Source organism: Chrysochloris asiatica, unplaced genomic scaffold, assembly GCF_000296735.1.
Source record: "Chrysochloris asiatica unplaced genomic scaffold, ChrAsi1.0 scaffold00033, whole genome shotgun sequence".
NCBI classification, from domain to species: Eukaryota; Metazoa; Chordata; class Mammalia; order Afrosoricida; family Chrysochloridae; genus Chrysochloris; species Chrysochloris asiatica.
Genome location: NW_006408551.1, coordinates 11,756,428 through 11,769,896, shown reverse-complemented (window position 1 = coordinate 11,769,896; position 13,469 = coordinate 11,756,428). Strand labels below are relative to the sequence as shown.

At 35.5% G+C, this 13,469-nt stretch overlaps 1 protein-coding gene across 1 annotated transcript in view; it reads right to left on the bottom strand.

The window, feature by feature from the left end:
• Positions 1-13,469, bottom strand: part of MON2 (MON2 homolog (S. cerevisiae)) — a 179,294-nt gene that overhangs the window by 126,882 nt on the left and 38,943 nt on the right. Inside the window, exons 4-9 of the mRNA XM_006859606.1 lie at positions 13,195-13,326; positions 12,292-12,421; positions 11,496-11,498; positions 10,842-10,936; positions 9,021-9,146; positions 1,287-1,481 (exon numbers count right to left, since the gene is read on the bottom strand). Of these exons, the coding sequence (XP_006859668.1) occupies positions 1,287-1,481; positions 9,021-9,146; positions 10,842-10,936; positions 11,496-11,498; positions 12,292-12,421; positions 13,195-13,326 (681 nt within the window). The remainder of the gene's footprint in view (positions 1-1,286; positions 1,482-9,020; positions 9,147-10,841; positions 10,937-11,495; positions 11,499-12,291; positions 12,422-13,194; positions 13,327-13,469) is intronic.

Genomic DNA, 13,469 nt, shown 5'->3' with positions numbered 1-13,469 from the left:
AAAAAAAAAAAAAAAAGTCAAAAAGAAGGGGTTATGTACTAAAGTAAAGTCAAGAACTTATACGCCTAAATATTCATTCGTAATATACGTATGTGGTAGAAAAAAGTCCAAGCCAACATTAAAATCCCTTGGTATCAAAATTTGATAGTTTACAGCATCACTAAATAGCAACATATTTTGACAAAATTTGATTTCCAATGTTGTTGTTGTTGTTGTTGTTAAGTGCTGCCGAGTCGTTTCCAACCCATAGTGACCCTGTATAGGGTTTCCAAGGAGCAGCTGGTGAGCTTGAACTGCCGACCTTGCAGATCAAATGGCTTCACAGTGCCACACCAGGACTCCTTGATTTCCGATATGTATTTATAAACAATGTACCAAGTACATCAATGCATATGTAAAGGCTTAAGACATATCTTGTGTAGCCATAAATGATTATAGCTAAAAGATTATTTCCAAATGCTGTGTATAAATGGATGTGTACTATGAAAATAAAATCTGTGACAAGTATAAACATAATCAAAGATAAACTTTATTTTAAAATCTCTCTGTAAAATTTAATATAAAATATCTATACTAATCATAGTTTGTTGGTTATCACAAATATTTAATATAGCCACTATTCAAATTGGTGAGTAACCAGCTATATTTGCTCATTAAACATATATCAATACTAAGAAATTATGTGCAATGTTGAAGTTGCCTTAAATGAAATTAAAAAGAAATGTTATTTTTTTTCTCAAAGATATATTATTTAAATGTCCAACAATAAATAATTACATTAAACTAATTATTACCAGAAATATCACATCTTTTAAATCCATAAATTTATATAAAAGAATAAATACAGCATTAGGCTGCAAGTCAAAATATTTTATTTTTAAACCTAGCTTACAAAAATCTTTTACTGTTTTGATTTAAACTGCAGAATACATGAAGTTGTATAAATGATTCCAGAATAAATTAAATACACTAAAATCCTAATTATCCTTCAGATGATAAACAGACAATTAAGCATGAAGCTAAATTTCCACAATCATAAAGTCTATGCTACCTTCAGTCAGCAGGTCATGACTGTCCTTGACATACATTAAAAGTATTATATAAACATAAACATAATTAAAGAAAATACAGAATGAACCTTTAAAGTACCTAAGAGAATATCTGTTGGTACTCCATAAAATTCTTTAAAAATAAATTAAGAAAGTTAAACACATTACAATAAAACATCTTCTAATAAGAGTACCACATGTAATTATACACACACATGTATGGATATTAGCACTTACCAAAAGGCTGTAAAACTGCTTAATTAGAACAGATACTACTCTCAGCAAACGCATGCAGATAGGAAAATATGGTTTTTCAACTGGTGCTGGGGAAGATGAAGTACTGGAACCTTGTCTGAACTTTATATTTGGAGAAAACAGCTTTATCACTAGAGGACATACCCTTTCTTTGAGGAGGAAACTAAATTCTTGGTGCTAGCAAAGAAAAGAAAAAGGAATTCAATTAAAAAGAAAAAAAGAAGTACATTTGTTTGCATGTAATATTTCTAAACTAGTCTCCGAGAAAATAAATCTTAATCAGTATTAATAATTTAGCTTTCTAAGTTTGTATTACTTTTAATTTTACAGTTTAAGCACAATTCTGAAATTAATGTTCTTTGAGAGTGCAAGATCAAAATGATAATATTTCAAGAAGTTTAAAAGAAATACTTAATTAAGTCATTTTGGAATTGAATAATTGGTGTGTATTACTAGTAATTGACAATTATAAGCATAAACAATTGAGGAAAGAAAATAAATTCAAACAGAAAAGCATTTAAATTAGGTGGCTAAAGAAAGGAAACAATTATGTAAACTAGAATCAGTTACATGAGGGGTCTTCAAAGAATTTGTGGAGAAATTTCATTATCTTTTAATTCAATTTTTCTAAGAATATTTTGAAGCCCCCTTGTATAATTCACTGATTTTAGTTTTACAAAAGTAACAATTCCATTCATGCAGAAAAGATTTAATGACTAACTTCTAAGTTTTGTTCTACTTGTATTGCTTATACAGAACACAATGAACTGATTTAAAAATGACAAACATCATTATTTTCCAAATTTGGATCATTTTGCAGCGTTTTTAAATTCTACTTAAGGTCATGGCACATTACATAAAAAGTCATTCTTAATCTGTTAATTCCCTGCTTATGTTAGTCAAAAGTAGTACCACTTTACAAACAATGTAAGGCCTGGGTTGATGGTGGTTGTGTGCCACTGAGGCAGTTCCAAATCACAGCAACCCTGTAAGAAGATTTGCGAGGCTGCTCTGGTAGCGTAGTGGTTACGAATCGGGCTGCGAGCCTTAAGGTCAGCGGTTCGAAACTACCAGCCGCTCCGCGGGAGAAAGATGAGGCTTTCTACTCCCGTAAAGATTTACACCCTCGGAAACCCTGTACAGGGTCGCTATGGGTCGGACCCGACTCGATGGCACTTAACAACAACAACAACAAATCTTTACAGAAGTAGAAAGCCTCATCATTCTCCCACAGAATGACTGACAGATTCGAACTGCTGTCATTTCAGTTAGCAGCCCAGTTTGTAATCCACTATGCTACCAGGGGTACTGCCTAGTCTGCATTTAATGACTAATTGCAATATGTATTTGATGTCAATGTTTTAATTATCAAAATTTCATTAGAGCTGAGAATGAAGAAAGAATATTAAAAATCACCCAATCCAATCCTTTAATCTTATAGAAGAGGAAAATGAGAGTTTTATTTGCTCAAAATCACAAAAGCTTAAAATATAAACGCTTAACATACAAATCTTTTTAAAATAGTCATTTAAAAAATTCAAAAACAGGAAAAAAATGAAAATAGTCTTGTCTAATCCTACTTCCTAGAAATAAGTGAGTCATTATTAATTATAAGATATACACATGTAAACTATCACATAATTCACAATAAAACATTTAAGAAAGAAAAAAAAAAGATATACATATTTCCAGACCTTCATAAGCATTTAATGTTGCTAAGTGCCACTGAGTCAGTTCAGATTCATAGCAACCCTATACAGGGTTTCTAAGGCTTTAGATCTTCAAAGGAGCAGAAAGCCTCATCTTTCTCTTGTTGAGCGGCTGGCAGGCTCGAACCTTGGAGCTTGAGGCTCACAGTCCAGTGTTTACCATATGGAGTCATTGAATGGTACTTAATTCTTTCCCCATAAAATAGCATCATAAGAGTTACATGATTTCCAATTTTATTCTCCTATATACAGTTTCTTCAACAAAATGAAAAGTATACAGTCCATTTTCCTATTTTATAAAGTAATTATTTTGTTTATTTGCTAATACATAAACATTATAGATCTATTATGGGAGTCTTGGTGTGTTGCTGGGTTAATGCACTGAACTGCAGGGTTGATTTGAACCACAGGTCAGCAGTTTAGACTCATGAGCCGGTCCTCAGAAACCCTATGCAGGGTCAAGGGTCACTATGAGCTGGAACTGACTCAACGGCACTTTTAACAACAGTAACAAAATATTATGGGCTTGATCTACTAGATCTAGTGTTCCCCCTCAATACTCAACTCACCACCACTGGGCTTTCTCCACCACCAATAACCACTACTACCTCTATGCCACTGAAACTATTCTAAGTACTATGATCTCTAAGGCCAACGCAAACACTGACTTTTCAGTCTTCATTTTACCAAAACTCTGATTACATGGTTTATCTTGAAACTTTCTTTCTTTGCCTATTATTATGTAACAGTCTCTCAAATTTGTTTCTGGCTTTCTGGCCTTCTGCTCAAAATATCTGCTGCATGACCATCCTCCACAGCCAATCATTTATTATTGAAGTTTCACAAAGCTCTGTAGTTCCAGGTCTTCTCTTCCTACTCTTAACGTTTCACCATATTCTCTATGTTCAACTAGCAACTATCTGCAAGTGACATTAACATTTCTAACTCTAGAGCAGACTTTCCTTCTGAGCTCAAGTTTCAAAAATACAACTAGCATTTTGTGTATCTCAGAAACATTTCAAAATGAGTATAAAAATGGGCATGGAGGCTACATCTGACCTCTTCTGACTTCATAAGGTAGGAAGAGGAGACTTAGCATAACATCAGCCCATGATACTGATATCTATGAGGCAGAAGTCAGACATGTCTTCACGCTCCAACGTTTAACAACTGTGACACCAGCTGTCCTTCCCATAGCACTCTTTCTTTGTGGCATTTGATAACTCATTGCAATGGCCACACAGAATTCACAAATCCTACTCCCAATTATGGGGTTTACTAGGGAAGTTAACAGATTATAACTCAGGATTAGAAACGTTCAGTTCAGAACAGCCTGTTCTTGGTCATGCCCATAGACAGGCCTTTCTTTCTCTGACCCTCAGTCCTTGGCCGCGCCTCTGCCTTGCTTGGTCCATGTCACAAAGCTTTTAGCACTGTTAATAAATGCTCCAAAAAAAACCACTCCACTCGACCCTACCCAGAGAAGCAGTGACGCCAAAGATGCAGGTAGAGACGATGACGTGGAGAGATGGAGCAGCTGGGGACTTTAGAACCAGAGAGGGAGAGGGGCTGTGTGCTGATGACTGGGGTGCAGGCTTGTATTGTATACCCTTTGGTTGGTTGATGATGCATGGAGGGGACTGTAATCATGGCAATGAAACGATATATGATAGGATGAATGTAAAACTAATGTTCTCCCATGTAAACTATCACATAATTCACAAAAAAACATTAAAAACAACAACAACAACAACAACACTCCACTCTATTATAAGCCTCATCCTGAAGGCACACAACTCTAGCTCCATGGGTCAGCAAATCTAGCTCTTCAGTGAAGTGCTGGGAAGCACCTCACTCTGCAAGCAAACCTCCTGCACACTCAGTGTTACTCGCTCTGTGGGCTGGGAAGCCCACTGTTCTGTCTCATGGTCTAGCTTTTGGTTCTGTTGCTGCTGCTCCTCTGCCAACCCTGTGGTGTCACAGCTCTGTCTCTTGGGTCAAGAAGGTTCAATGTGCAGGAATCTTGGGGTTCAAAGGATGTGATCTACTCCTGGCTTTCCTTTCTTGCTGGTAGTGACAATCCGTTTCTGCTTATGAGATGACTTATTTCATACCCACGCTCTCTAACAAGTTTTTACAATCACAATTAACCCTGTTAACAAGCATTCACAACGGAATCATATAATTCTATCAGCATCTTCTCATAGCCAGGCCTGGAGTGAGGGGAAGAAGCTGTTTAGTGGGAGTTACAAGGACTATGGCTAGAAAAGTTACATAAGTAATTCACTACACTGCAATGGCTCTGTATAAAACGGAATAGTCTTCACAGAAGGCAGAGTTATTATTGAAATTTCTTAGCTATAAGCAAACATCTGAGGGAATGAGTCACTGGGCCTAAGGGTACTCAGGACCAAAACCTTAGAAGACACCAAGATCAACTGGCCTAACAAAGTCCACAAATACAATGTTCTACTTGTTACTCTGGTGAATAATAACTTGGGTCTTTAAAGCTTGTGAGTGGCCATCTAAGGTGCAACTATTGGTCTCTCACTGTCCAGAGCAAAGAATAGTTAAGAAAAATCAAAAACAAAAGGAAAACAGTCTAAAAAATTAACAGACCACATGATCCTTAGCCTCCACTCCCCTGAGACTAGAACAACTAAATGGTATCCGGCTTCTGCTCTGATTGGGATCACAATAGAAAGTCCTGGACAGTGAGGGGAAAATGTTGAAGAAAACCTATAATCATAAAAAAGACCAGACTTGCCCGGTGGCTCAACTTTCAGCCAAACAATAGACAGATCTATAAGGTCACCATTAACACTAGGGAGGAATGCACTACTTACAGCAATCAACCAGATGAGACCCAAGGGCAGCATTTGCACAGGGACAAATCTTAGAAGACAAGAAACGACAATAAAGAAGGACATAAGGAAACAGTAAACAGAGAGGAAGTGGGAAGAGGACTGTTACACTGTGGGGTAGTGATCAATGCTATGAAACAATGTATGCACGAAACTGTAAACTTTCACCCAAACTACCATAAAATGTCCAAAAAAAAACCACAGAATAATTTTTCCCTGTAATAAGTATCCCAATAATTCACTGATTTACTCAGCAATTACTTAAGTGTACCTGGACTCCTGGTGTGACACTCCTGGTAGGATCAGCACTGAACTGTGAACCAGAAGGTTGGCAGTTGAAAACCACCAGATACTCCTCAGAAACACTACATAAACTCACAATGACCCAACGTGACAGCACTTAACAACAAAACCAATAATAACGTGCTGGATGGACTCCTGGTGTGACGCTGTAGGATCAGCAATGGACTGCGAACCACAAGATGGGCAGTTCAAACCCACTAGCTGCTCCTTGGAAACCCTATACAGGTCGTTAAGAGTCGGAACAAAAACAGTAACAATATATGCTGGAGTTTATGAGAAGACAGGCCCTTTCTCAAGGTCACAGCTCTTGCAACTTCCTGCCTGAAGTATTCTTTTCCTACTCTACCTATATCATAACTACTCTTCATCCTTCAGATACAAGCTTAAGAATCATATCCTTGATTCATCTGCACCCACACCCCACACATACCAACCAGGTTTGGTGTCTATGTTATTCATTCCTATAACACTATTTATAAGTTTCTTTCACTGAACTCATTATACATCTTATCATTCAATTAATTAATATCCTTATCCCCAATAGACCTAGAAGCAAATAAGGCAGAAATTTTATTAATCTTATTTAAATTCTAAATCCATGGCACTGAACCCATAGATCAGTACATTACAGATGACTGGTAAATACTGGTTGGTTGAATGAATGACTGATGAGTAAATTAAAACTAGCATTTATCTCTTTGGAAGAAAATCTTGCAAGATTAAAGTCTAGGATCTTACAAAGAATAACTCTTTTTTCTTTACTCCCTATACTATACAAAGGAATTCTGGTAGCATAGAGGTTACCAGTAGGGCTGCTAATCTCACGGTTAGCAGGAGAAAGAGGCTTTCTGCTCTGGTAAGGATTTACAGCCTCAGAAAGTGTAAATCCTCATAGGGTCGCTGAATCGGAACCAACTCCACAGCTCAGAACCACTACCATACTATACAAAGAAGAATAAAGTATGAATTGTATGAGTACAGACAGTCTGAGAAAATATTTTCAAATCTTTTCCTACAAAGACAGAAAACACAATCTAACCTATCAAAATTTCAAATCACCCATGTAAACTATCACATAATTCACAATAAAACATTAACAAATTCAAACCATATTCATTTACTGATTCAGTGACTTGACAAATTTACAAAGTACCTACCAAATGCCACACTATTATAGGCACTATACAACAGTGAACTAAATCTTTACTCCATAGAGCTGACCTTCTTGAAGGCAAAGAGAGAAAATAAACTAACATACAAATACATGTATAGCAGGAGGTGGTAGGTGGTATAAATAAAAATAAGAGGTAACAAAGGTAATGGTGCCGGCATGAAGAGAAGGTTGCCAATTTACACAGAGTGGTTGGGGATACTGATGACTGAACCAAGTGCTCAAAAAACAAACGGAACAAGCCATATAGAAGAAAAGAATTCCTAGCTCAGAAAACTGTAACTGCAAATTCCTGAGGCAGAAATTGGCTTGGGGCACTTAAAAACATACTGTCATCCAACTGATTCCAATTCAAATGGACCCTATAGGGCAGAATATAACAGCTCCATAGGGCTTTCAGAAGCAGACTCTACAGAAGCAGAATGCCTCATCTTTCATTTACCAACCCAATGCTTAACTCACCGTGATTCTGGGAACAGCACTTAAGGAATAGCAAAAAAGAGTGTGTGGCTACAAGAATGGCTGAAGTAATGGAATATTGGGAGCTAGATCATGAAAAAAGCCAGAAACCCAGGATGGCAAGACTTCATGCCTTAAACTTCAGATATATTATCAAGAGGAACCAGTCCCTGGAGAACGATATTATGCTTGGACAAGTTGAGGATGAGCAAAAAAAGAGGAAGACCCCCAATGAGATGGACTGTCACAGTGGCACCGCAATTGTGAGGATGGTGCAGAACTGGGCAGTTTTGTCCTGTTGTATATAGGGTCACTATGAGTCAGAATCAACAACAATATATCTAGAGAATTTACCCAATATGGCTATTTTATTTAAGGTTGTCTTGCTGTTAAACACCGTCGAGTCACTTCCAATTCATAGCCACACTGTATAGGGTTTATGAGACTTTAAATCTTTGTGGAAGCATTAAGCCTCATCTTTCTCCCACAGTGTAGCTCCAACTGTGCACTTTGTGGTTCACAGTCCAGCGCTTACCACCACGTTCCTCAAGTCTTAAATCCCACCAAATTATTGGGAGGGGCCATGTACGGGATTCTAACGCCAATTCTAACAATTAATTTTATCATCCTGGTAGGCCTAAAAGGAGTCATTTCAGATGGAGGAATAGATGATCCTAAGATCATCAGAACAAAGAGCTAAGAGCGGAGCTTGAGGAACTCTACGTAAGTCACTGAACTATTTCTGGACTTGACTTCCTTACAAAATAAGTTTGAATTGCCTTTTTTTTTCCTATTAACTTTGTTTTGAAATATTTTATATTGCTCTGTATTTCTTAAGCATTTGCCAATTCTTTTTGCCATTTAAATTATCCAAATCACAAAGTTACAATATAATTAAAAATCAGTAAAATAGTATCTATTAGGCTTTTAAATATCCAAATTTAACTCACATACCAAAGTTTCTTCATATATCTACGGATTGAGAAATGCCTAGTAAAATAATCTCTAAGATTCTCTCCAATGTTAAAATTTTGTAATGCTAAAGCACTAAAAGTTATAACACTAAATTTTTGTAAAGCTAAAATCAAAGGCTATAAATATTTCCATTATTTAATGTTAAAAAAAATGTTGCTTTCTTAAACAAACAAACAAAAAAACCTGTGAAGAAATTATAAATTAATTTTGGTGCAAGAGACTCAAAAAGTCTTACTTGTAAAAAGACTTGTGGAAAGTCATTCAGCACTGACTCAAGTAATTCAAGGCCAAATGTCCGAGTCATTTCTGTCATGCCTACCAGCCAGTAAGGGGCATCAGCATTAACCAATTGGCAAAGGTCCTAGGAAAACAAACAATTTCAGGTTTAGAATAAAATATATCTTTCAAAACTCTGAGTTGACAAAATTAACAAAAAAAAATCTCTCTTCCTTTACAGTAGTTAACACCTCAGAAACTCTGTTGTTGTACTCAGCTAAGTGCTGCTGAGTGGAGCAGGTTCTGACTCAGAGCGACCCTGTACAGAATTTCCTAGGAGCAGCTCATAAGTTTGAACCACCGACCTTGAGGTTAGTAGTCCATTGCTTATCCTACAGTGCCACATCAGGACTCCTCAGAAAGTAAACATTGGTAATTCAAATGTTTGCAAATTGCATATGGGATATATTCTATACAAGAATTTATATGCAATCTTATGTTGTCTGTCAAGTGCTTTGGAGGAGGTTTTGACTCATAGTGATCCTGTATAGGGCTTCTGAGGCTTTTAAATCTTTTGCAGATGCAGAAAGCAAAGCCTTCTCTTTTTCCCATGGAGTGGCTGATGGGCTCAAGCCACCTTACCTTCCTTGTGGTTTGCAGTCCAGTGCTTATCCTATGGAGCCACCATATGCCCAAACAATCTTAGAACCATTAACAATATACAGCATGTACAGATAATAGGTTAATCCAACATTCTTTTAATAAAAACCCATTTAAAATAACTCTTTAATACAAATAAATAAAATTTTCAGATTTACAGATGAATCTTATTTTACTTAAAAGATATGTTTGTGACAAAAAATGTAAAAAACAAATATGTGTCTATTAAATTATATTAAATGCAGAAGTTTATTTAAATTTTCCTTACTAAAGCAGTAATTTTGTATGTGACTAAAAACCAATTGTTCAGCTGATTCCTACTCAGGCAACCCTGTGTTCCAGAGTAGAACTGACCTCCACAGGATTTTCAGTGGCTATAATATTACAGATGTGGACTACCAGGCCAGTCATTTGCATCACCGCTGGGCAGTTTCAAGCCACCAAACTTTCAGTTAGTAGTCGAGTGTAAACCACTTGTGCCATTCAGGAACCTTCGATCCACCTCATGATAACCCCATGTGTGAGTCTAGTCACTACTGATACAGGTTTCCCCCAACATCTCAAAGTGAAACTCGTCTATTAAACCTTTCACAAGCTGAAATGGTGCACAGAAACAATTAACATGAATTTACACAAGAACATTTTTTTTTTTAGCATTCCCAGACCCCAAAAGTAACCTATCAAATCATACCTAAAGTTACAATCACCCTAAGACACAGTGCTCACCGACACTGATGCTGACTGTAGTTCTTGGAGGAGTACATACTGTCTCTTTAACAGCCTGATACAAAACAAACGCTGATCACTAGTCTCATTTTTCACCCTTTTTCATAAAAGCAAAGTTTCTCTTAGGATTTTTTCCAGTTAGTGAAACACGTCCTAATGTAGGTGTCCTGTGAAAGTGAAGTGGCATAAGCAAACTTTCGAAAATCAGGAGCTATCTGTACACTTACTTTCTAGTTCAGGATTTAATTCACTATTTTCTTCATGTGAACTGTAACAATTAAACATGTTAATTAGCTACCATATAGTAAATGCAGAACTTGCTGTTTATGTGAAATGACTAGAACTTTTCTCCTTTCTCATTTTAATAAGAAAAATTAAATCAGATATAAATTTTCAAAATAAAAAATTACCATGAAACATTTATAATACAAAATATTTTTCTCAACAGAAATACCTGAAAAAGCATATATGCATCTTTAGCACAAGGTTTGAGTGTACTGACAGATCTTCTATTACTGTTTCCTTGGACCAGCACTGGTTGTTCTATAGCTGCAATCAAATAAGATGAGTTTTAGGAGTTCATAAAGGCCTTTAATAAACCATTGTTGTTGTTGTTAAGTGCCATCGAGTCGGTTCCGACCCATAGTGACCCTGTACAGAGTTTCCGAGGGTATAAATCTTTACGGGAATAGGAAGCCTCATCTTTCTCCCGCGGAGCAGCTGGTAATTTCGAACCGCTGACCTTAAGGTTCGCAGCCTGATTCGTAACCACTATGCTACCAGAGCTCCTTAATAAACCATAGATACTATTAAAAGTTATGCACAGAATAAACAGTTGTTTATAGAACTATAAAGTTTAATTTTAAGTTCAAAACTCCAAAGCAACAAAAAAAATGAGGATTTATTTTTATACAAAATGCCATAAAAGTCAGTCTTTGTTATCTTATAGGCACTGTAAGCCTACTATTTTTCTCTACACATCTGATTTCCCCAGATTCCCAATCTCCAGTCACTTTATTTCATGAATTTGAAATTCACATACTCTTTATATGTTTAAATAACCAAATAGACAAAGTTTACCATATGGTTCAGTATTGTATCATTTTACCATCTATACTAGAATTAACTGTATACCACAATCACTATGCCAATTTCATAGATATTCACTAATTACATCATCTAGCATGGTGTTATCTGTAAATTATGAGAGCCTGTTTTTTTAAAAAAAGTTGACTTATTATTGTTCATAAGTGCTGTCAAGTCAGTTTTGACTCACAGCGACCCTGTACAGGATTTCCAAGGACTGGCTGGTGGGTTTGAATCAACAATCTTGTACTTAGCATCCAGTGCTTATCCTATGTATTAAATGATAATAGCTTTCAGAGATTAGTATCCCATTTACTGTTTTCTAATAAGAACTACTTATTTTAGAAACAGTTTAAACTATCAATCCAGGAATTGTACAGAGGTTTCAAATTTATAAAACATTCATATGGGAAATTTTCCATATTTTTATTAAATGTGATTATGAATATTTTAACTAATTGTGGCATACTGTTAGATTAATTCCCTTGTATTCCAAAGCTATAATTCCATCTGATTTTGCTCTTGAGAAAATATAGAAAAATCAAGATACAAAAGTCAGAGGAAATCATTCAAATCATCTAAAGAGTTAAGAATGCCCGAAACACAGTGAAAAATTTGACTACTGATACTTATTTTCAAGAAAAGTGAATGTTAATAAAAATATTGTGACCACAGATACATTTTTTAAATACTCTAGTATTATAAATACTCTAGTATTACAGTATCCCAAATTCATAGAACAAAAGATGGACATCAATAAAAGTAAAATCATGTATGTAAAACCCTCCCACCAAAGGAAACAACGTTTATTACTTTACCTTTGTGTCGTTCATCTTCAGCAACCATCCTCTCAAAAACAACAGTAACAACTTGTCGCACTGTGGCAGCAGCTGTATTATTTGTAATATTATCTTTTGTGAAGTGTAGTCGAAAACAAAGAACTATTGCCTAAAAGATGAGTTTTCATTTAGTGTGACATAAGACTGAAGAGCATGGCTATTATCTTTATTTGATGTAACTCAAACAAATTAAAATAGAACTAGTAATCAAAGTACAAAGAAACTTTTTTAAAATCCATTAATTTAATATTCTTCCTCCTAATTACTATTTTCTTATCTTTAGAACTATTGCATAATTTAAAAATTTTTTTAAAGAGTGAAATAAATAGAACAGCTGTTATATATTACCAGAGAGGGTGGGAGCAGTAGGAAATGAGAAATAGCTACCGAACATATAGCTTATCTAGTAAAAATGCTGAAAACAGACTTTTCCAGCCATTTAAGGGTCACAGGTAAATTTAAACTGACTTACATATTATACCCATGTGAAAATTATCTGTAAGGGGGAGAGGGATATCACAGGAAATCTAAACTACCCAGGGCAATTGGGTAGAACATTAACTTCTCCTAACATAATCCTTTTCTCATTTCTGTTTTCCTCGATCCCTGTTATTCTGCTACTTTTCTCTTTTTCTATTTCCTGTTGGTAACTAAGCCAATCATATATACCTTAGGGGCTTGATTTAAGCACCCTAACCTTAGTTTAAATCTAATCTGGGGAAAATAAGGCACCAATAGTTATTAATGTATAATGTCAATCATCACAATAGCTACAAGAAGTAGCTTTTGGTTCAAACAGAATCGGACTTTTCTCTTTCAGATCATTTTTATTCAATACTGTTTAAAGTATCTATGTACTTTTATGAAGAAGAGGTTTCCTACCTTAGAAAGTGCCTCGTCATGAACAACTGTATTGGTTGTTAAAAGAACAAGAACTGTTTGAAGTAGCTTAAGTTCTTCAAGACTATTTTCCATTAGCTGCCAAAGCATGTTAATTATATTTCCAGCTGCAGTCTGTAAAATAATTATTTAATTATTGTCAACAAATAAAATTACTTGTCTACGTGAGACAACATTAATTTCTTGAACATAACAAAAATCATGTTTTAAATACAATGATTCATAAATACACCTCTTGACCAATTTAAGAGATGCAA